General features: G+C 28.8%; 4 protein-coding genes across 6 annotated transcripts in view; 1 reads left to right on the top strand and 3 right to left on the bottom strand.

Moving 5' to 3' along the window:
* The window catches only part of LOC143895471 (uncharacterized), an 80353-nt gene that overhangs the window by 18382 nt on the left and 37148 nt on the right, over positions 1 to 24823 (top strand). The gene's annotated exons all lie outside the window — the stretch shown is intronic.
* Positions 957 to 23053, bottom strand: LOC143895639 (uncharacterized). Its single transcript, XM_077402946.1, has 29 exons — positions 22294 to 23053; positions 21875 to 21994; positions 21662 to 21779; positions 21241 to 21502; positions 21058 to 21174; positions 20254 to 20344; positions 20040 to 20185; positions 19701 to 19827; positions 19581 to 19622; positions 17638 to 17892; positions 16521 to 16640; positions 16307 to 16424; positions 15888 to 16149; positions 15695 to 15811; positions 15247 to 15337; positions 15039 to 15181; positions 14713 to 14845; positions 12533 to 12663; positions 12170 to 12260; positions 11918 to 12063; positions 11396 to 11585; positions 4763 to 4981; positions 4006 to 4125; positions 3755 to 3872; positions 3155 to 3416; positions 2544 to 2748; positions 2094 to 2239; positions 1245 to 1377; positions 957 to 1095 (listed from the first exon to the last, which is right to left on the bottom strand). Exons 1-29 carry the CDS (start codon positions 22432 to 22434, stop codon positions 1045 to 1047), a joined length of 4215 nt encoding a protein of 1404 aa, XP_077259072.1. The 5' UTR covers positions 22435 to 23053; the 3' UTR covers positions 957 to 1044.
* LOC143895454 (uncharacterized) lies at positions 4996 to 10477 on the bottom strand. Of its 2 annotated transcripts, none has more exons than XM_077402553.1 (9): positions 9387 to 10477; positions 8847 to 8966; positions 8432 to 8549; positions 7624 to 7885; positions 7446 to 7565; positions 7154 to 7244; positions 6895 to 7040; positions 6583 to 6715; positions 4996 to 5992 (listed from the first exon to the last, which is right to left on the bottom strand). In XM_077402553.1, exons 1-9 carry the CDS (start codon positions 9531 to 9533, stop codon positions 5918 to 5920), a joined length of 1212 nt encoding a protein of 403 aa, XP_077258679.1. In that variant the 5' UTR covers positions 9534 to 10477; the 3' UTR covers positions 4996 to 5917. The 2 variants fall into 2 exon arrangements, with proteins under 2 accessions (XP_077258679.1, XP_077258680.1); XM_077402554.1 differs by having other exon boundaries at positions 7624 to 7684.
* LOC143895469 (uncharacterized) lies at positions 12895 to 14162 on the bottom strand. Its single transcript, XM_077402580.1, has 3 exons — positions 13866 to 14162; positions 13525 to 13644; positions 12895 to 13419 (listed from the first exon to the last, which is right to left on the bottom strand). The coding sequence occupies exons 1-3, from the start codon at positions 14010 to 14012 to the stop codon at positions 13279 to 13281; spliced, it is 408 nt and encodes a 135-aa protein (XP_077258706.1). The 5' UTR covers positions 14013 to 14162; the 3' UTR covers positions 12895 to 13278.

The raw sequence follows: 24823 nt of genomic DNA, 5'->3' as shown, positions 1-24823 counted from the left end.
ATTGCACGTTATATTCGTCAGATGTAGCCTTTCTCAAGGCAAGGGTGAAATAATATCCCCTTCTTTTTTTCTCACGTTGGCGCAGGCGCGTTTTGGGCTTTCACAGAAGGTTTCTCACGCGACACCCTCACTGTCATTCGAGACGTCGCGAACATCGTGCTACGAATCAAGAGACACGGTAGTGTCTCGCGCCAAGTACGCGCGGAGCGAGACCGCACCGTGACTCTTTTACGTAAAAACGCACGAGTTGCGAGTACCCGAGATTTTGAGATTGCTCTGTTACGCGAGTATTTTCCAAGTCGTGCCATATAGAAATTCATACTTAATTTTATTTAGTTATTAAAATACTAATGTGCAAGAAATGTGCGCGCGGTCTCATTAAGTGTATATGTGAGTGAAATTTATAAAACTATATACATATATAAAAAAAGTAATAAATCCAAATAAAAGAGGATATAGCGGGAATATTAAAGGTTCCTTCCTTTCTCAGTAAATATTCACTTGGAAAGATTATACTTATTCGATTTTATGTAGATTTTAATTACTATAAATATGGACAGCGTAAAGAACACATGTCACAAGTAATAAATTTAATGAGAGTTAAAATGATTAGATAAACACTGATAATTTTAAAGTTGATTAATGTTTAACTTAGTTAATAATTGAAAGATTCAAAGATAATATAACAAACGACATTATAAAAACTTCGATGAAATTCTCAGGTTTATTTCCAAGTGTTTCAATTGTTTTTTAAACAGATTATTTTTTGCAGATCATTCAAATAAAGAAATTTGAATTTTGAACACTAAGATATTCCATAATTTCAATAACGTATTTTAATCTGTCTTTATTACTGATAAGTGATATTAATATTTTGCTCCATGTGATGTGACATTATTGCAAACTTTGATTCCTTTCGTTGAGTTTCCGTGAAAGTTGAAAATATTGTCGGTATCCGATTGCTCAACAGAATATCGGCTCCTTCAGAAATCTTGTGTAATTATCTACGACGGGCTACTAAATGCTGTATCGCATCCTATGTGGTCATCGTGTGGAGTAAATCATTGTGAAGTAAGATACTGTCATACTCGTCATCTAGAACATATATTCTATTTATGTTCTCTCAAGGTATATAATTTAAAATAAAGAATATACTATATATACACATATACAATAGTTGATAAACATATGTATATATATATATATACATATATATATTTGTTTATTTATTACGAGTACATTACCGAGGCAAAACCTTCTAGAGAAGCGACGAAAATGCTACCGATAGTAAAATAGTAATTTTTCGTATTTCTCTGCATTATAAAAAGCAGCAGCTTTTGCGCTTGTAACGAAATCGTGTACCATTGTACGGCATACCTAAGGTGTTAAAGTGATCAATAGACATCTCAATTGATCATACGAAAGTTTGCAATAAATATGTAAACGCTGCTTTTTGCTTGTGAAGTTACATTGGGTGTTTAAGGATATAAACAAGATGTTTAAAAAATAGGGTAACTGGGGGGAATATGCCAGTGTGGGGAATATGCCACTCGTTATGTTAAACAAAGCTACGGCTAGGAGCGTTGTTGTAAATACTGTGAAATTGTTAAAAATATTATATCTGACGTTTTGCCCAAAGTTTTACTTACTTCTTGTCAGTATTATAGTTTTTATGGGGTAAGTACAGTATGACAAGTATGACAACGTGCTTTTTAGAATTTTCTTAGTGTTTTATTGAAATTGTAATAAAAATATTCTTTTACATGTTTTTAGACAAGAATGCCCTTCTATAAAGTTAAATTACTATACACTTTTGTATATGTGGTATATTACCCCCACATGGGAGTAATATGCCACTTTTGCAACACTTTTGTATTTCTATCTTTTTAATAGTAAAGAATCGAAATATTTCATTAAAATCATATATAAATAACAGATAAAAGAAGGAAAAAGAAGACCAGTATGCAAAGATATCTCAAAATGAAAGAGAAATAGGAAAAAAAATCATATTTTTCTTAAGTATATTCCCCCGAGTTACTCTACTATTTTTACGGTGTAGCAATGGATTATCGTATAAGATATTAATTACATACGTTGTAGTGAGAATATCGGTATTATGATCTGTGACTACCTGACCAACCAAATTACCGATAAACATATAACAGAAATGGGCGATAACTAACAAGCCGCATGCTAGCATTCCGTTCGTATCGTTCGTAAACATCATAAGTTGCAGAAGCTGTATAACACAAATTTTGTTTTGCAAGAAAATTGCAATTTTTTTGTCATATTTTATCACATGTATTTTTCATACATCTTGTTTATTCGATATCTCTTCTACATAATTATTTTACCATAAAAAGCATCATCTTAAAAACATTTTTTTTGTATCGTTAAAATGATAAAAATCAAATATAAATTAGTTATTTTAGTATTATAATATATTTTATGTATATATTAAATAGAATTTTTTCGAAGATATTCATATATTATAGCATATATTATAGCATATAAGACAGAGCAGCCGAAATAGGTATACTCACTTGAAACATGTTAATGGTTAAAGATGCGACACCTACACCAATTAATATAAAGTAAAGTTTCGAAAAACTAGATATTATATATTCGCCAAACTCGAGCGCTCTGCGATGTATGTCAACGGCGTTGATTATCCTTTTACAAATAATGCAATCTTTTTCGGATTTAGATACTGATGGTAAATTATCGTTTATATGTTCAAGACGATAACTGCAAAGTCGAATTACATTTCTACATAATTCATTAATCGGAAAAGGATACTGTATTTATTTACGTATATAAATTAATTGCAATTTTTAGTCACTTTTTTGTTCATCGTTACATTATTATAATGTAAGATCAACAATTAAATTGTGGGGTAAATAAAATAACTATAAATAAAAAAAGTACTAATGTTGTCCGTTACTGTTGTCCACTTGAATTATTACCATTCCCCTATGTGACTTATTAATTTTGTCAATATATAAAAAAACCATTATATTATACATGAAATAATTTTTGTAGAATCATTTCTTTTACATCAGCATCAGCATATACAGTGAAAGAAACTTTTTATCTTGAATAAGCCATTTTTTATTAAGTTATATTTCAATTTTTCAATTCTTGCGATTCTTACCTTGCTATTTTCAACATTGCGCAGATGTGCATTATAAATCCCATAAGCATAGTACCAGTAGAAAGTATTGAAATAGCTCCGATATAAACGGCCGCTAGATTATGTGTTAAAATAAAATAAAAGTATTGCTCTTGATCGACAAAGTACTCGGCTAAGAATGTGAAATGACGCTCACGAGATTCATTAAGCGGTATAATAATGTCAAGAAGGTTCGGAAGAAATTGAAACAAGCCGAAAGAGTTCAGAACAAGTAACATCAGCACTATATAAAACGCAACGAGAAATATATATGTATATATACAATAAATTGTCCTCTTGTAAATTATAATTCTATATCTTTAAATTTTGCTTATTGTATTAAAATTTTCTTTTATTCCAACACATTTAATGCAGCAGCATAATTCATTTATTATTTTATTTGATTATTCCACAAAAAATTAAAAAAATGTGATATAATAAAAATATCAATTTATTGATATCCCAATATTTAAATTCTCTTTCAATCCATATAACAATCGATATTTATAATATGTACTATCAAATGCGAAAACAGAATAAATCGAAATAATCGGAATTAAAATAATCGGATTGATTCTTTACCTGTCATTGTCACCGTAAATAGTCTGGAAAAATCGGCGTATTTTCTTAATATATCGATTTCATCTGTAGCTTTTAATGTCATCCATTCGTAACGAAGCCGCTCGAAGAAGACTTTTATCTATACTTTCGAATAATCTATGAATATGTATAACAACATTGGAAACCGAAAATGACGGATATGAAATGTTAATTATGATATATACCTACGCACGTATCTATATTTTACTCAATTTTTAGAAATGTATACTTACTTGTTTATTATTCAAAAGAAATGAGATATACGTTAAGAAATATATCAAACAAGGAAATGCTTGCGAGAGAACCGTTAACATAAGATTTGCATTGAATTTTGACGTAATGAACGTTGCCAACTGTAAATGATAATTTAATTATAAAGATTCATGTATTTAATTTAAACGATAAAGATTATATCCTTTTGAATATTGGCAATAAATAGCTATTATGTAACACGTGCATGGACTTGCAACATAAAATAGGGTATGCAAGCCGTGCGTGAAGATGAAAATTCCCGGGTGCGGAGTTGACGCACGAGCCGAAGGCTCTTCACGCACTTGTTGCACAAATAACTATTAATATATGATTTTAGATAAAATCAATGTAATACTATTAAATAATAATATTATTACTATAAATATATCAACATTTCGAAAAATTACAAATTTATGTAGGCTCTCTTTAATATTTTACTTTAAGTTATTAAATATAAAATGTACTATTGTGTGTGTGTTTAATCTTAAAAAACTGACGATCAATCGGACCAAAACCAATGGTCGAATCGTCACAATGATTATTTGCCAATTGTAGTCAATGAAATAAACGTTTAATGTTTATTATATTGTTGGCAAATTACGAATTTACTTTCGGTATATTTAGTCAAGTTAACAACTTTCTTTCTCAGTGTGTACGATAAATATTTTAACCATATAAAGCAACTATGCGTAATAACTGTTGAACTGTGAAATCGAATCAGAGTGAATGCAAGCAAACCTGAGCGATCAGAAAAGAAATGAGCACACTAGGAAACAATGTAATTTGAAAAATTCGGCATCTCCACTTTTCATAAGGCCACAATCCCATGATCTTCAGTAACTTCCGATTAACGTTATAGTATTGATCTATGAATGATATCATTTCTCCTCGAATGTTGAACAACATATGAACTAGAGGTTCTTTATTCTCCTCCCCCAACATCTCTATATTGAACATCTCTAATAGTTTTTTTTCTTAAATTTCTTTAGGCTATATATAAAAAAAGAAATTATTTCTTCAGAATTGAGTGACAGGATATATAATTTAATATTCACAGCTATCGTAACTAATGTCGCGATACAAATATCATTCAATTACCATTATTTGTGCCTTTAGAAAAGAATTATCAAAATATTTTTCTTCGTACAGACATTGCACATGCTTTTATCGCACGTTTATACATCTATTTCTCCACGCAAGCGCAGATAAAGTTGCTACTAAATTTTCAGAACTTATCGTCAGTATGGTTTCAATCGTTAAGCGCTATACATCTCTGACTTTTGAAACTTCTAAATGGTATCACAGTGTGCTGCTACAATATCTTTATTATCATTATAATTATCTTTGGGAATAAGTTATGTATGTATAAAGATATTAGTAATAAAAGAAACTTTCAATGTAATATCATTTATTAGTATATAAAAAGTAAACAGAGAACGCAATTTTTACAATTGTTGTTGCTGAAAAGTGCTAAAAAGGTGAGAATTATATAGATAATTATGCCTTTCTATTATAAAATAAAAAATAACTGCTCAGAGCTGGATTTTTATATTCTTTTATAACTAAAGTAACTAAACGATGTGTAAAGAAATGTTTCTTCTATCGTAAATTGATTTTTGATTAGGAATCGCGCCAATTACTTATATTTATTATTTTCAAGTTTTTCTCGTAATTAACAAAAATATTATTTTTTGTCTTTTTAATTTTTTTCTCCTTTTTCTCTGATCTTAAAAATGTCACGCAATACTCTACCTGTTCGGCCCACCATGCCTACAGTGTCTAGAAAATCCGACTCTAGCAGTGCTGACAAAAAATTGAAGTATTTTATAATTTCCATATGATAACAACTTAAGAGTTTTGTGTTTTATTTCTTTTAGGGATATTTCAAAATGCTTATCTATCCATTCTTTTGTCTTTCATTTGCGTGGAGTAAATTACCATAAAGTAGGACAAAGATGTACTTAGTATCTAAAAATATATATTCTTTATTTATTTCTATGTTCACACACACACACACACACACACACACACACACACACACACACACACACACACACACACACACACACACACACACACACACACACACACACACACACACACACACACACACACACACACACACACACACACACACACACACACACACACACACACACACACCCACACCCACACCCACACCCACACCCACACCCACACCCACACCCACACCCACACCCACACCCACACCCACACCCACACCCACACCCCCACCCTCACCCACACCCACACCCACACCCACACCCACACCCCCACCCCCACCCACACACACGCCCACCCCCACACCCACCCCCCCACCCACCCACACCCCCCCACCCACACCCACACCCACACCCACACCCACACCCACACCCACACCCACACCCACACCCACACCCACACCCACACCCACACCCACACCCACACCCACACCCACACCCACACACACACACACACACACACACACACACACACTCTCATATACACATGTATACGAGAATTAACTTTATGACATCCGCTTTATTATCAATGCTCATTACCGTGGCAAAACCTTCCAATGAACTGACGAAAAAACCGCCGAGAATAATGGTAAAATTTTTTGTGCCATATTGTAGTAGGAACAATACTGATTTCTGAACTCGGAGCGGCGCTACATACCACATCGAGTTATATCTACAAATTTTTATAGAACTAGCATTAAGTAATATTATTATATAAAGATAGTTTTCTAATAATAATTAATAATGGAAATTTTTTAATTTAAGATAGGATTTGAATATATCCTATGATTGGCAACATATAAATAAGGTTTCTTACACATAAAATCACGTTTAAACTGAGTCAATACTTACGCTGCATAAAACACATCGTTACAGTGATCTGAAATCTCTTGTGCTATATTATTCGCAAGAAACATATATAAAAAGTTTCCGATTAGTACTGATAAGGTTATAAAAAGTTCACACCAATCACGATTTGTTTGTAAGTTTTTAAGAAACTGGAACATAATTGGATTTTTGGTTTAAAAATAACTCAATAACACTCAATGTGTATAAAATGCACTTCTGTATAAGTGCTATACTTATTCTAATATATATGTATATAACTTACTCGAAACATATTTACGCTTACGCCAGCCGCGCCTAATACGATTAGAACAAAATACATTATGGCGAAAGTAGACATAACGCGGTTCGTGAACCTTTAAATTTGAAATAATTTCTCAAACAAAATAAGCATACTTGAAAAAAAAAAAATCTCCATTCAATATATATATATATATGTATATTTTCCCTAATTAATTTTAATTAAACTTTAATTTAAATGATTTTTAAGTCTAATATAGTTTTACAAGATAAAATATATTTTATATGACACACTATAGCTTATGCTAGATACAAACTTCAACGCTTTTTGTTGGATATCTACGGCTCGTATTATCCTCAAGTACATAACATATTCTCTTTTTAATAGAGAGACTTGTTGTACGTTTTCCATATTTATTGCATGTTCAATTCGATAGCTGTAAAACTTCGGAATATTATTCAATGACTAGGATAGCTGCCAGATTCATCACTTACCTGGCAATTTTTAATAAACCACAAGCATGTTTCATGTATAATCCTATGAATGTAGCGACAGCTACAATTATTAATATGCCAACACAGAGGAATACGATAAAATGCAATAATATGACATAAATGTATTTTTCTTGATTAACGGAGTAATTGATTGGAATATATATATATTGCGAATAAGTATTGTTGTTAGATAAATAAACGTTAATAATATAAAGCGTTATTGGCGATGTCACGTATATAATTAGAATGCAGCAGGAAAGTACTAGAGTGCAAAAAAAAATAATTAAATATTTATTTTACAAGGGGATGGCTAAAATATATAAAATAAAAATAATAATATAAAAAGATAAATGTGTAAAGCATAACTTTATACATTTATATGCTCCATACTCTCTAAATCTGAATCAGTGAATAGTCACTGATATCAGTGTAAAGTATGCCACTTTTCATGAATCAGCATACTTTACACTGATATCAGAGTGACTATTCACTGATTCACAGTACTATTCACTGATTCAGATTTAGAGAGTATGTAATTGAAATAGATTTCTCTTTATAAATAGATAATAGAATTGCAAATAAACAAATCTTATTATAATATCTTCTGATATAGAAAATGAACTTCTCTTTATAAATAGATAGTAAAATTGTAAATAAAGAAATCTTATTATAATGTCTGCTAATATAGAAAATGAACTTTATTTGTGAAAATTTCTAGTAATATATATAAAAATAGGTATCTTTGAATAGTAATTTGTAATTTTGTAAAATGTTATGTATGAGAGATAACTGACAGCATTTTTCTTACATATTGTAAAGATAGTAATTAATCTCCAGTATTCGGTATATGATTTTATTATTTCACGTTCATGCTTATCCTTTAGTAAGTTCCAATCGGCTTGAACACGTTCTAACAGCTGTTTTATCTATTGCCGAATATTTATATATAAGAAAGACATTTAATATGATTAATATAATATAAATTTAGTATTTATCGTGAATTGTGTGATGATTAAACGGTCTATTGTCTATTTCATAAAATTAATCTTCAGCAACACTCACACAATAATTACAAATAAAATTAATAATTGATTTATTAGATATATTTAGGTCTTACTCATGAAAAAATTTTACAATGTTAGATAACATGGTCTTCCAAACTGACTTTATTTCTGAACAAATTTTATTGAAAGTGTTAATAAAAGTGTTAATAAAAGACTTACAATTCCTGCATTAATGTTAAAGTAGTAATATTTTATTACGACCACGAGACTAGGAAATATAACGGACAAAACTTCGATGATGAGAGCTGTGCTACATTCATGCGTGATAAATGGAGATAACTGCAACATTACAGTTATGTAATATATTTAGAAACGAAAAGCGTTATTCGGTAAAAACTTTTGATTTAATTTCATATATGTACAAGAAGCAATAAGGGTATTCAAATAAGTTAGAGTTTAACGGTTTGACAGGTTATGTCGGGTTAAAGTCAGGTAAAAAGTTAATTTTTACACTTTTAACCCAAAGATTAATGTGATAGGTTAATGAGACACTTATGTATTTTGCATAATCTTAAAGAGTAGCGCGCCCAAAGTTAATTAATTAACTTTTTACTCAACTTTAATCCGACATAACCTGTCAAACCGTTAAACTTTAACTTATTTGAATACCCCTATAATGATTAATCAGAACACCGACAGATATGTTCATTTGTTCAATCTAATAATTGAGAAGATACAAGTAAATTCTTCTAATCATACCTCAGCACAAATTCCGCTTGCCAGGATAGTACAAACAAACAGTCTCTGTACTTTCGCAAGTATCGATCTTTGATAAGGCCATATACCGATTATTAGAAGAAGGATACGATTGATTTTGTAACGCTGCTCTTCTTCGATAGCGTGCATCTTGTACGAAAGTTAGAAGCGGTTTGTAGAGCGCAAGTTCACGAATTTTATTTCTTCTTTTATTTTATTTCTCTGATTATTATGATATAATCGCACGATCTAACTTTGCACTTAGAGAAATATTAATGTACAAATAGCTGCAGGAAGATAAGACGTATAATATAAACGTTTTATGCATTTAAAATATAGTGTAAAGCTACAAATTTTACTAATATTGTAATATTACATAAATAGAGATGATTGTATATAATAGGGGTATAAGACGAATACATTATTTTTTTAGTGAAATATACCGCGCAAAAATTATCAATATGAGCAACGCAAGCGCAGTAATCGTGACAATAGCGTATATCTTTTATTGTCAGTCGAACTGCTGTGCTTGTATTTACTTCTCTCGTTTCAGACATTTCAAATCTTTCTAGGTATTAATAAGAATAGTGCACGGTACTGGAATAATGCATTAATGCAAAATCAGTTTAATGTAATTGTAAGAAGGTTTGTACGAGAATATGATTCATGTTTATATTTCTCGTAATCTTATTTAAAAATTACCAAAGCTAATTGTGATACATTTTTGTAAGAATTAAAGAATGACATCAATTTACTAAATTCGCAAAGTTTGTTTAAACTTCAGAGTTCTGTTTATAAGCATAAAATATATACTATAGTGTCTTATTCTAATTTATTAATAACATATTATCAATAATAATTAATACAATACACATTTTGTGTCGCTTTGAGCAATAACAGCATAGCTAAACTTAGTTCGTGTAATCGGTTTGATATATGAACGTAAAATCGAGAAATTTGATGTGTATAATTAATTTAAAAAATTTTAAGTTGGACATTTTTTTATTAATTTTATTCTGTATAATTATGTCGTGAACTTTTTGACGTTTATTGTTTATGTATATACGAGAATGAGGTATAACATTAAAACATCCAGAGATATAAGATTTGTGTGAGATATAATAATTGGTAAAACTATTCGTTATCTTGTGGAAACGCGTTCTTAAAAAAAAAAAATAATTCGAAGATATAGAGAAACGTAGAAAAGGTAATAAAAAATGATATATTATAGATGCACATATAATATAAAATTAATGTATTGCCAGAAAGTTACATAAAGTTTTGACACTTGAGAAAGAGATGACGTCCGATCTTTTGGATAATTTAAATTAAGCTTTCACGGAGATTTTTAATTTCGAGTTTCAGTGTCCGAATATTTAATATTGATAAAATACGAAATAACCCAGAAACATGGTAATAGTGCAAAGAATTTTCAATAATAATATATTACATAATATATAATAACATACCTCACATTTAATTAATGATTTAATGACGCTCTTTAATCAACAAAAAAGTCAAAGAGAACAAAATGTTTATGTAGACAGATTTTTCTTTGTAACATACATGTATTTCTTTCACATCAAAATCACATTACTATTGTTATATTGATAGTAGTTTACATACAGTTTTAAACAAAGAGCTCCAAACGTATAAAATACAATAATATTGTCAATAGAATAAAATTAATATAAATAATTAACCAATGTATCAATACAATGATTATATTATATATATTTAAGAGAGATTTTGTGCATGCGCTGTGTACGATTATATTACGATTATGAAAACTGAAATTCTTATTCCAAAATTATACATGATTTATATCTTAAAAAGAAATACAATATAAAGAAATAATGCTTCCTTATGTTCTCATGTGTATCCGCGGGAAGATAAAAATTGATATATCAATCGCGTTATTCATATCTTTTTCATTTTGATTGAACAGAATACATCACAGCGACGTAGGACAGCGCGGTATTAACAAGCTAAAAAGCAGATACTTAATGTACATATATCTTACAATTAGTAAAATTCTGTTGTTTTTTCATTGTTATAGCTTTTCTTACCAAGGCGAAATTTTCTATCTTTGCCACAAATATGAAACCGATCGTGTAGTAAAAATCTTTACCAGTTCTGCTCAATAAAAATAAAATCAGTTTTTGTGATGTGACAGGCATTAAATACCATGATGTACCATATCTAAAAGTAAGGGTAAAGAGGAAGAGAGCATGAGAAAACTTAAAATAGTTTATACAAAAGACTTTACGCGAAAGAATTTACTCTGATTGGAAAACAAATTTTATAAAAAACGAATGAAATTTTGCTGTTTAAAGAAATAATTATAATTATTTTACACAGTATAGAAATGAAAAAAATTAAGTCCTAGTAAAAAGATTATATAAAATAACGAAGAGAACTTTTACTTTGTAGGATTTGAATGTTCATAAAGCTCCTCTACTATTGAAATATTAATTTTTTTATTTTCGCGTATTGCGAGCATTAATTGAACAAAAGTAATTACTAATACTTACACTAATTTAAAAATATTGTTATTGTAATCGGTAGCCTTCTGCCCAATATAATTCGCTACAAACATGTAAATTATATGACCCATAGTGGCAGTAAAAGATACAAATATATCATCCATGTTTTTTGTTAGTGTTATCACTTGAACGAACTGTTTGATTAGAAATCATAATTTTTATAAGCTGCATGATCATTAGAATAATGCATAATTGTGTAAATTATAATTAATATTTATAAAATAAAAAAATCATATTTACTCTGAATAAATTGACACTCAATGAAAGCACTCCAAGGATAGCAATAAGGCAATATGGCACATTAAATGAAGACGTGAAAATGTTGGAAAATCTTTAAAAATAAAAAAAAAAAGTTAAATATGAATAAATCCGATGCACAATGAAATTATCGTACAACAGAACAGATGAGAAATGTTCATTCATTTTACTTAAGTTTTTTAATTAAGTTAAGTTTTAGTTAAATTTTTTAAACTTAAATTTATATCTTTATTTTCAAAAACGTCGGAACTAAATTATTGATATAGAACTAATGAAGATCTTGATGCTTTAAAAAGAAACAATAATAGACCTTACAGAACTAAATAAAATACAAAATGTACTGACTCTATAGCTCTACGATGTGCAATTACAACATGGATAATCTTCTCGCAAATTGTACGTTCACAATTTGGCATATGTAACACATGATCATCAATGGAATGTTTCATTCGATGACTGCAAATATTCTCAAATTTAGTTTATGCGATTGATATATATTTCAATTGGTATAAATCAATATGAATCGATCGTTACCTGGCGATTTTGAACATCCCGAAAGAATGATACGTAAATAACAACAATTGCGTACCCGTGGATGATATCATTGCCGCACATAATGAAATAATAAAAAATTCATGAAGTGCTATGATATAAAAATAATTATCCTGAGCGATAAAATATTCCACTGTGATAATAGATTTACGTGACCGAGGTTCGTCCAATGGCAAAACAAAATCAAGAATAACCGGAAAAAATTGAGTAATAATTAAAGCGACTATTAAACAACCGCAACCCTCTGTAAGACACACAGATTATTATAAATGTACTATAATTATATATTTTTATTTTATAACACGAGAAATAATATACTACATATATAAAAAAAAGTACATAGTATATACTACATATATAACGTTGCGCTTTTTTTTTATAGATTTATGTTTGTTTGTGTACGTGGATGTCATACAGATTAATTATATATTAAAATTATAGATTAAAGATTAAATAAATAATAGCAGATATCTATATTTTAAATATTATTATTGACGATGTTGTTTTTATGACGTACTATGGATAAATATAGAACGGAATTAATAAAATGGCATTTTCTTACTGAATATAAAGATAATATGATTTTGGCAGTCATGAGCCTCTTTCTCCATAATATCATTTTCTGATTTATTTTGTATCATTTTCCAGTCCTCTTGGATATAATGATGTAAGATTTTTATCTATAATTAAAATTTTCATTGGTTTAACTAACGTTGTTAAATATATCTTTCCACAAATAAAATCTGTAATCGTTGGTTGTACAAATAAATCGAGAAGCAACTCACAGTTTTTGATTTAAACATAAAAGCGCAATATTTCAGTGTAATTAATATAGAAGGAAAAGCGAACGACATAGTTTTAACGAAGAGGACCATATTATAGTTTTTTGTAATAAAAACTGACAACTGAAAACAATAAATACAATTATTGTATCAATAATATAATAAAAGCAGCATTATAAACAGACAATTTAAAATTTTTATTTTTATATGGTACAACTTGAATTCTGTTAGCTCCTTTAAAATGCTTCAGAAAATTATTAAAATAAAATAAATAATTTTTGAAAAATATCATTGCAATTATAAACTGACATTACGAGAATTGCTGTAGATATATAAATAATTACCTGCAAGATAATATATGTTACAGTTAAAGTAATGACCAACACTCGTTGCCAAAATACCAATAGCGATCTGTCATGAGGCCAAATACCCAGAAGTTTTAAAAAGGTTTTATTGATTGATGTATAATAATGTTCTTCGACTAGATGCATGTTGCACTAAAGACGAACTTCAAGTAAACAGCGAAGTGTCGGAGTACATATTAACATTATAAATGTTTGCCTAATATCACACTATTTCTTATTTCTTTTTCCTTTAAATTTTACATTATGCAAGAAACGGAAGACAAACGATGAAATATATTTTTGCTAAATAATTGATACTTGCCGTAATAAATATGTAATATACTAAATTATATATTTTCTCAAAATATACAGTCATAGATCAGTAAAAATATTTTAAATAATAATTAAAATCTATTTTTCGTGATTAAAATAAGTCGGTATGATAACAATAATAAGTGATTTAAACCTCTTTCATTTACTAATATTTCACTTATATTGCTAAACTCAAATATAATATTATTTACTTTTTAATGATTTATTTTTATATATTTTTATTAATACTGCGTGTGTCAAGAGTGTTGGAGTAAAAAAATATACATTTACATATATTGTGAGTAGCATATATTCAACGCATTTTCTATGTACATGCGTTACACAACTATGTTAATTTAGTAACAAATATAATTGAAAATTGATTTTTCTTTCTGATTTATTATTATCGCGTAGAATAAATCACTGTGAAGTAGGATACTGCCGTACTCGTGAGCTAAAAGTAAATATTGCTTTATACGTTACATGGATATTGGTAGTTTAATTTTCTTTTCTGTTAAAGAAATTTTAATTTTACCGAGGCAAAACCATCCAAGGATGCAACAAATATGTTAAAACACGATATGTTAAGATTTACGCTTCCTCTTTGCATTATAAATAATAACAATTTCTGCGTAGACAATGGCGCTGCATACCATAATCCATTATAACTACAATTTTTTAAGATAAATTTTATATAAAACTAATATAAAATTAAAGATGTTTTGCTAATTAGCGCAAAACTAACTACATGTTTCCAAATATCGGAACAGTAAACACGCAACATCGGCTTAAATCAAATTTATAAAATAAATCTATGTAAATCTGCATCGGTTAAAATCTGTATAAAAACGCAATACTCACATGGCTTTGAATAAGTCTACTCCGTTATTGAGCACTATTTGTCCGCAATAATTAGCCATAAACAAATAAGTCAAATGAGCAAGTATTAATATAACGATCAAAAATGCTTTACTGATATTATTTGATGTTATTACTTGAAAGAACTGTAACAAATTATTATGTAAAAAGCAGTTCAAAATAAAATAGAATAGAGAAAAACGCTACTTACTAGATAAAGACTGCAAGTTAAAGAACTAATGCCAACTACGATCAGAATAGCGAATGGAATTAAAAAAACAGATGTCATAAATTCATTAAACCTTTAATAAAAAGCTGAGTATTGAAACTATTACATTATCAATTTAAATACAGCATTAAATAACATATATGTTATTGGACTCGACGTTTTTTACAGAAATACTATATTGTTTTTAAGCAAGTTATGAAATTAACTGCAAATATTTAATGCTATAGATTTAACTCTTGGATATTAATTAATTTTAAATTTTCATCAATTTGAATTGCATTTAACGTAAAGATATATCAATAAGATAATCACTGAATATCAAACGTGCGATTATGATTTTGTATAATCTTTGTTAGATGTAACGAATAAAAAATGACTGCGCAAATAAAATACTATTACAGAAAGTTTTATGACAAAAGTATATACTGACTCGGCAGCTCTCTGATGAATAACAACTGCATGTACAATCTTCTGATGAAAAATATACTTCTTTTCAGGATTAGGGATTGCTAATATATTTCTCTCGATAGCATTTTCTATTCGATAGCTATATTAAATCTACTAATGTACATTATGTTTGAAACAAACGTTCGACAAGGAATAACAAGCACATTTTATATTACCTTGCAATTTTAAGTAATGCACACAAATGCGTTACATATGTCATAATTGTCGTACCAGTGCCATACACCGTAGTCATTCCTATACAGCAGACTAAAAACTCATGTAGCAACATAACCTGTATATATTTATCTTGACTGACAAAGTATTCCTTGATCACGAAAAGCTGATAAGGTCGTGATTCGTTTAATGGTGATATAATATCGAGGATCAACGGTAGACGTTGAATTACTCCGAAAAGGAATACGGCAATGTAACTACACGCTGAAAAATGTTAAATTTAACTTGAATTTAATTATGTAAATTACCTTAAATAAGCTTTGCAATATGCGTCAAAATACACCTATTTTGAAAAGTATTAATGTAAAATGAATAGTTTTACACATATCTATATAGAATATATAACTACAAATTGTGTTACCCGTCAAACTTATTGTGAAAAGTCTCATATTACTAGCGTATTTTTCTATAATATCAATTTCCAATTTATCCTTCAACGAATTCCAGTCATTTCTGATCTGCTCCATTAATTGCTTCAACTGTACCATTTTTCTTTATCAACATTTAGACTACACTTTACTTTATAAATGTTACAACTAAACGTTCAAATAACCGGCTTATCTCGTTGAACTTACACTATTTGTTTCAACGATAAAAAGGAAATATTTTACAGTAGCGAAAAGAACAGGAAAGACGAATGAGAGAATTGTGAAAAGAAGATCCGTATTGTACTGTGTTGTAATAAATACCAGCAACTAAAAATAATATTTAAGATATATGTATATTGATTATAAATTATTTCTACATAAATATTTAACACGTGAAACTAATTTTATCACACGATAATAAAAGACAAAGCAATTATTTGAGGAATTTATAGAGGAAAGTCCCCTATTATGAGATAGGGATCCTAATATGAGGTAGCGGGGTTTTTTTTATGGTGGAATCAACAGATAGGGCCTATATATAGGGCCGTTTAGCCCAATTTTAGCTAAAATATCTCATATTAGGATCCTGTCTTATAATAGGGAACTTTTCTCTATTAACCCGTTGAGGTGACATGGGGTCCACTGGACCCCAGGCGAATTTTTCGTCTACGTACCTTCGAAGAGACGGTTTTTTCACTTTATTTTACACGTTCAAAACTGACGTATTTGATTTTACGAGTTTCATAAATATTGATAACTTCAAACTGTATAATAAATATACTTTTTTCAAAGCACGTTATAATACTATTTTTTTCTTAAAAGTATATTATTTTGAGAGTAAAACGTAGGAAGGTTTTTTGCTCTATCTCAAAAATTGCAATTTTGATGAATATTTTTGTGAAAAAAGTCAAATTTCTCGAAAAATTTTTTCTCGCGTTTTTTCAACATAAAAAATTTAAAAAAGGAGAAATAAATTATTGGATTATAAAGAGGAAGTCTCTTAAACTAAATTCCAGTTCAAGGTTTGAGTCGATACATCAAGAAGAACGCAAATGGCAACTGTTTTTCTGCGTGGGGTCCATTGGACCCCTGTGACCTCAACGTTATTTTTAGGAGGTGTGACCTCAACGGGTTAATTATAATATATTAAAAGATAATCTATTATAAAAGTACTAATAAAAGAGGTTGTCGTGTGTTATACATACCAAATAAAAAAGATGTGATAAAATTAAGGAAAACATTCATTAACGCGTGTATGTATTTAAGAATTATACACTCTGGTACTATTTCATTATAATATTATAAAATTTTAGATTTGTTATACCTGAGCAAGAATAAATGTCAAAAGAATACTAGCAAACAGAACTTTATGTATTTGCGTGAAATACGATTGCTGATAGGGCCATAACCCAATCGTCTTAAGAATTATTCGATTAATCTTATAGCGTTCCTCGATCACATACATTTCATACGAAAACTGCGACACAACTGCGTTCACGGTAAAAATTATTGTACCATTTTTCTTGAATATCTCGTGAATTTCAAACGATCGATATAATAAAGGTATAAGAAAATTATGCTATTTTAACATTGAAGCAATATATTTCATGATATGGGCAGAAGTAAATTAGTCTAAATTACCTCAATTTAGAATGGTGTTTCTTTAACATATAGTTTGAATAATTGTTTTGCGCAAACGCAGTCACGACTTCTATTTCTCAGTAGTGGAAAAGGTTTCAGTTTCTTCAAAAACGTCATATGAGGAGTCTTTCTCCTCTTATATAGAATTATCGAGTGCATAAGATTCTTGCGAATCATAAGTTAAACGCCGCGCAATATTTTGCGATTTAATTTGAAGAAAGTATAAAATATGTAGAAAAAGATACAAATTTATCTAAAATAAACAAAAAAACAATAGCATAAATTCGACTACAATGAGCGTATTCCAGTATAATCATGATTTCTAATTTATTTCGTATTATCTTCCAGTCCCCTCTCGGATGAGATAGTGCAAATTTTGTATCTGTCATTTAAATATTTATTAGTTTAATTAACATTTGTTCAATGTAACTTCGCGAGTAAAACTTCTAATTGTTGTTTATATACTTGATTTTAATCAATTCAACATTTAAATTGTGCTAAATGCGATTTTATATATCGATGAGATAAGATATATCGATAAAATTCATTTAATATTAAATATGCGAAATAGTTTCAGAATCAGTGTCAGTTACTTTTAATGGATAAAAACTCACTCTCTCTATATATATATAAAAATAGGATACTGTTGGCTCTTTGATGCCTATATAGCAACCGTGCAATGTGTACGATCTTCTGATAAAAAAGATATTTTGTTTTAGGATTATATAGGGACCATTAATATATTTTTCACGATTAAATTTTCGACAACTATATAAATCTACTTATTAAGTATATTTTAATTAGAAAATAAAATTCAACAATAAAAGCTTAAGAAAAACAAGCGTATTTCACATTACCTTGTGATTTTAAACAATGAACATGCGTTCATGATATATGTATATACATATACATAATAATTACCACATCAATATCGTATGATGCATCAGTCGCTCCTACGTACCAGTTAGTAACTCGTGTAATATTAAATAGTAAATACATATATCTTTCCTGGTTAACAAAATATTCCGTGAATAGATCGAAGATGAAACAGCTGTGCTTCATTTAATGATATAACATTAAAAACCTAACCAGCGGAAAAAATTTAAATACGAGTACAAGAGAATCTGATTAAATAGCAATACTGAGGAATATTAAATTTAATTTGATTCAAATCAAGGAAATTATTTCGAAAATATTGCTCAAGATGCATTATGTAACTCATATTCTTACCTGTATATCACAGTTATTGCAATCAGTCTCATAAGCATATTTTTCTATGATGTCAATTTTCAATTTATCTTTCAATGAATTCCAATAAACCATTTGTAAAATAAACTTTAATGTTTTATTATTGACACAATGATAAACAAGGAATTGAGGTTTTTACATTTATAATATAAATATGTATATCTATATTCTAATTATGTTGCTAGAACTCTATAATTAGAAAGCTTGTTCTTTTCTTTGAAGGATATTTATTTATTACCGCGTAAAGTATATTAGAAGTGAAAGATATTTTTTTCTTTTAATACACAATATTCAACATAAATTTACATTGTATTTATATTGTTAATAAAGATCTGTCAATTAATTAATAATAAATTTTTCGCTTTATTTTTGTTGCGCAGAATAAATCAATGTAAAGTAGGATACTGCCGCATTTACGAGCTAAAAAGGCATATTATTATGCATAAATAAACATTAAAGTTTGAGTTTTTTTTATTTTTAAAGAAGCTTTAGCTTTACCGTAGCGAAACCTTCTAAGGATACAACAAATATGCCTCCACATGTGATGTTTATTGTTCTTTTTTGCATTATAAACAATAATAGTTTTTGCGTACGCAACGGTGCTGTGTACCACAGTCCAGTGTAACTGTAATTTTTTAAACATTGAAAATAAAATTAAGTGTAAAGGATTAAAAATTTAACGACAATTTTACGATATTAATTAACGCTAAATTATCTGCGTATTTGAAAATGTCGGAAGAATGTATGTATATTAACAATTCTAAAGAATAAATGTATTTAAATATGCTATAACTTGTAATAAATACCGATCGAAAAGTACTGCAAAATAATACTCACGTTGCTTTGAACAGCTTTAGACTATGATTTAATAATTGTTGCCCACCATAATTAGCAACAAACATATAATTCAAATGTAGGAGTATCAATACAGCGAACATAGATGCCTGACTGGTATTTTTTGTTAATGTTATTATTTGAAGGAACTACGATGTGTAACATTATGTAAAAATGTGGTCCGCAATTAACTAAAGTAGGAAACGATATTACTTACTTCATAGAGAATGAAACTTAAAGAACTGACGCCAAGCACGATTAGGAGAGAGAATAATGTCGCAAAATTGGATGTCAAAAGTTCAGCAAATCTTTAACGAAGTTTATATATTGGAATTATTGCATGACAAATATAAAGTAAACATATATATATTCACTTCAAAATATATATATTTGGTTATAATAACTATTAAAAACACAATATATAACATATTATATTTTAATCATACGTCGTTTAATGTTAACGATAGCCGTCTAGGTTTCTACATTTTACAGAGATATGTTTATATATTTGAATGTGTTATTAAAATAAATAGCAAGTATTTCAAATTTATATATATGTAGGTCCGGAAGTATGTTCCGGGACTTTTATTTTTGATATCGGTACATTCCGGGACATTTGGCAGTTTCCAGGACTGTCCTGGAAAAAATTGATGTCCTACGGCAATTTTCGGGACAGTTTTTTGAATCTGATTACATATATATGCGTTATATTCCAGGACTGTACATTTCAAAAAACGTAAACAGTCCCGGAACATACCTCTGGACCTACATATATATATATATATATATATATATATATATATTTTTTATACAGAATTTTTAAATATATTTGATTTTACGTTTTAAATAATTTGAGCTTTGAATTATACGTTTAGTACAAGGATACATCGATAATAGGTTTATAGTCTTAAATATGCGATTTTAAAAACATAATCTCGCAATCGATTAACTAGTATAAGAAATGTCTAAAAAATAGACTACTTAATAGAAAGTCTTGTAACAAAAATATAAAAATACTGACTTGCTGGCCCTTTGATGCATAACAATCGCATGCACAATTCTCCGGTAAATGAAATCTTCTCTTCTAGGACCAGGGATCATTAATGTATTCTTCTCGATCGCACTTTCTATTCGGCAACTGCATAAACTTATTTAAATATATTTCAAATAAAACAAGTGCTCAAGTAAATGCGTTTCACATTACCTTGCGATTTTAAATAATGCACATGCGTGCAGGATACATATTACAATTATCGCACTGGTACTACACAGTGCGGTCGTTCCTACAGTGTAGGCTGATACCTCATGAAACAGCATAGCGTAAAAATATTTATCCTGATCGACAAAGTATTCCGTGAACACGAGAAGATGACAAGGCCGTGATTCATTTAACGGCAAAACAACATCAAGAATTTTCGGCCGAAATTGGAATATTGCGCAACATAATAAGCCAAAATAGCAATATACTGAGAAATAATAAATCTAATTTGAGTTAAATTACGCAAATTATTTCGAAAAATTGTCCAAAATGTATTTTTTGTCTTATCAGTAAAAAAGATTATTATTAGGAGAAATAATATTATGTGTACTATACCGCACAAAATCATGGTAATTCATATTCTTACCTATTATAACTATTGTGAATAGCCTAGCGTTGTAAGCATATTTTTCTATAATATTAATTTCGAACTTATCTTTCAACGAATTCCAATCGTCTTGGATTTGGTCCAATAGTTGCTTCAACTGTTTATTCCATATTTTTTCTTAACAATGGTTAGAATGCAATTTACTCTACAAAATATTATAATGAAACGATCGACTTGTTTTCTTAAACTTACGTCATTGGCCTGAATGATAAAATAGCAATATTTTATCGTGTCGATAAGATTAGGAAGGACGAATGAGAGAGTTTCAAAGAGGAGATTCGTATTGTACTGCTTTGTAATAAATGTCAGTAACTAAAAATAACATTTAGAATATGCGTTGGTTATAAATTGTTTCTATTACGTATCATCAAAATATGTTTCACACATATAATGCACCTTATCTTACGATATAAAAGACGATATAAGTTTATTTAAAATAAAAAAAGTTATAAAAATAATTGTTATATATTATTAATAAATGATTGCTTTATATAAAAACATATAAAAAATAATTAATAATAAAGAACGATAAAAAAATATTATTAATTTACGCATTTAAGAAATGCCGGTATTTAATCGTTTTTACAAAAATCAAACGTAGTTCGATATACCTGAGCAATTATAAATGTCACAAGAATACTGACAAACAATACTTTCTGTAGATGTGAGAGATATGTCTGTTGATAGGGCCATAAGCCTATTGTCTTAAGAATTATCCGATTGATTTTGTAATAGCGTTCAATCGCGTGCATTTTACACGGGAATTGTAACGCAACTGTGGAATAGACTTTAGACTGTCGGTTTATTTCTCACGAAAGCTTCTACGAATTTTTAACGATCGATACCCTCGCGCAAGGTGAGCAATCGCAAAAACGGTTATAATTCTACTAATAGTGGAATAATAAATTCATGTTATATAGACGAAAGCGAATTAGTCTGATACTACGTTTACGCGAGCGTTACTTCTGTAGTAACTTACGATAATTCACCCGTTTACGCGGAGTAAATTATCGTAAGTTACTACAAAATCCCGTTTACGCGAAGGACGTATCGTAAGTTACTACAGAAGTAACGCTCGCGTAAACGTAGTATGAATTACCCAATTTTGTAATCGAAAGTAATATTTCTTTAACACATAGGGTAAAAAATATTTTTGCGCATACGCAGTCAAGACTTCTTTTCCTTGGCAATGGGAAAAGGTTTCAGTTTCTTTCGATGCTCTATAGGATGCGTTTCTCGCTTTGCATCAAGTGCAGTGTGATCACATATAATATGGAGGTATTCACATTAACTATTGTGCAGCATTAACACTTTATGCATGTAGTATCTAATATGTATCTAACATATCTATTATGATTGCCGCTTATATTTCTTTATTATATATTTACAAACTTGTATATATATATATATATATATATATATATATATATATATATAGTTAAAATACTAATATAAACATACAATAATAAAAATGTTTATTTATAAGTGAGATTTAAACCTAATTAACCGTTAACAAACAAGTGAATAGAAAATGTTGCAATATTTTACAGTCGGGCTGGATCTTTTGTGTCTAATAACAACATTTTTTACGTCAATTTCTGCTTAGTAAAAGGCGTGTTTGTTCTAAGCAGAAATTGTACATAAATTTACGAGAAAAATATTACTGACAAAGATTCAGCCCGATCGTATATTTTGGTACATTTTCTATTTACTAATTTACTTAAATGTTTATTTAGTTTATTTATTAAAATAATTATTTCTTTAAGACTTTAATATCTATACAGAAAAGTATGCAATAACGTTTATATTTGATTTAAAAATAATTTAATGCAGATAAAAATTTAATGCAACATATTATATATATGCAAAGAATAAATTTAAATTTTCTCACAAATTGTTTTTAAGATAGGCATATCAATCGTTGATACAAAAACATGAAATTCTGATGTACATACATATTCTTTAAAGAAAAATGATTCCTTTTTTACGCAATTTTATATACACATTCATGCTTTACTCACCACAGAAATCGCATCAATCACCCCGATAGTAACTTTGTGTACTTACCTGAAAATAAAAAAACAATATATTAATTATGGTTAACAATAACTTAACAATTATGACTATTTCATAAAACTATTACGGAGTGCTCGTAAGAATATAATTATTATATGTATATATATATATATATTCATATAATTATATAAATATATAAATATATCTATATATTAATGTTTCAAAATTTTGTAAAATTTTCTCTTACACGTGAAATATAAAATTTTTGTTAACGTTCTGTATTATTATATCACAAATTTTGACATTTTTCATATTGAGTTCTATTCGAAATGTTATAACTAATAAATATACAAACAAGCAAATTATTTGATGATTAACGTGAGAGAATTATTGAAGCGAGAGAAGATATTGTGCGACATTAATGAATATTCTTATTTTCTTTCGTAGTCCTTCCATTTTTCACGCAAACTAATAAAGACGTAAATTATTTCAATTGCTTGGTCTATATAAAAAAAGGTATATAAAAAAGTTCCTTCGTATATAATGCTTGATGATGTTCGTTATTATGTATTGTTCCTGCAATGGATGAGAATTCATCTCATTTCCTCATAATTCTTCAGTACTCCAATCAGTTCCTTATAAACAGAAGCATACACGGAACAAAGATTGGGAAGATCTCGAACTCGGGATATGATGTTCTTTATTAATATTATTGTTTTACAGTCTCCAAATTATAATATAAATTATGAGAGGGATGCCGCATAGCTCAGGGTGGGAGCATTGGTCTCATAGTTGATAGATGTCAGGTTTGATTTCTCATCTCATACGGATTTTTCAAATTCGTAATTTGCATAAACTGAGAATAGGAGGCCCTGACAGAAATCTTCCTAGTTAAGGATTGTGTTAGCTGACAACTACATCATGTGAAACACTTATTGTTACGAATGTTTATGAAGGAAGTAAGCCGAATCTTTAGAACAGGCCAAGAATTATTCAGGGTTATGAAAGTCAATATTGATTTCGATTGGTATTGATTGTCTTTAAGGAAAAATATGCGCTTCTGCTATTCTTTTTATTTTTTATAATTCAAATTATATTATCACTGAAGTCTTTTTTCAAGTAAAG

The sequence above is a fragment of the Temnothorax americanus genome, unplaced genomic scaffold (assembly GCF_048541705.1).
Source record: "Temnothorax americanus isolate GAGA-0224 unplaced genomic scaffold, ASM4854170v1 Scaffold16, whole genome shotgun sequence".
Classification (NCBI taxonomy): Eukaryota; Metazoa; Arthropoda; class Insecta; order Hymenoptera; family Formicidae; genus Temnothorax; species Temnothorax americanus.
Note: the sequence above shows the minus strand (reverse complement) of the source record. Positions and strands in the feature narration are given on the sequence as shown.

Excerpts from the sequence above, each read along its gene's own strand:
- LOC143895454 (XM_077402553.1), bottom strand. The coding sequence starts at position 9,533 with ATGCACGCTATCGAAGAAGAGCAGCGTTACAAAATCAATCGTATCCTT. Across the intron at positions 7,886-8,431 it reads AATTACTATCTTTACAATAT|TACTTTCCTGCTGCATTCTA; the intron begins GTAAGAAAAATG and ends TTTGCACTCTAG. Across the intron at positions 7,245-7,445 it reads ATCCAACAAAAAGCGTTGAA|GTTCACGAACCGCGTTATGT; the intron begins GTTTGTATCTAG and ends TCAAATTTAAAG.
- LOC143895469 (XM_077402580.1), bottom strand. The coding sequence starts at position 14,012 with ATGCATCTAGTCGAAGAACATTATTATACATCAATCAATAAAACCTTT. Across the intron at positions 13,645-13,865 it reads TAACATATATTATCTTGCAG|TTGTCAGTTTTTATTACAAA; the intron begins GTAATTATTTAT and ends TATTGTTTTCAG. Across the intron at positions 13,420-13,524 it reads TTATGTTTAAATCAAAAACT|ATAAAAATCTTACATCATTA; the intron begins GTGAGTTGCTTC and ends TTTTAATTATAG.
- LOC143895639 (XM_077402946.1), bottom strand. The coding sequence starts at position 22,434 with ATGCACGCGATTGAACGCTATTACAAAATCAATCGGATAATTCTTAAG. Across the intron at positions 21,780-21,874 it reads TTATCATTCAGGCCAATGAC|TTGAAGCAACTATTGGACCA; the intron begins GTAAGTTTAAGA and ends TGGAATAAACAG. Across the intron at positions 1,096-1,244 it reads CTCTAGAAGGTTTTGCCTCG|ATGACGAGTATGACAGTATC; the intron begins GTAATGTACTCG and ends TATATGTTCTAG.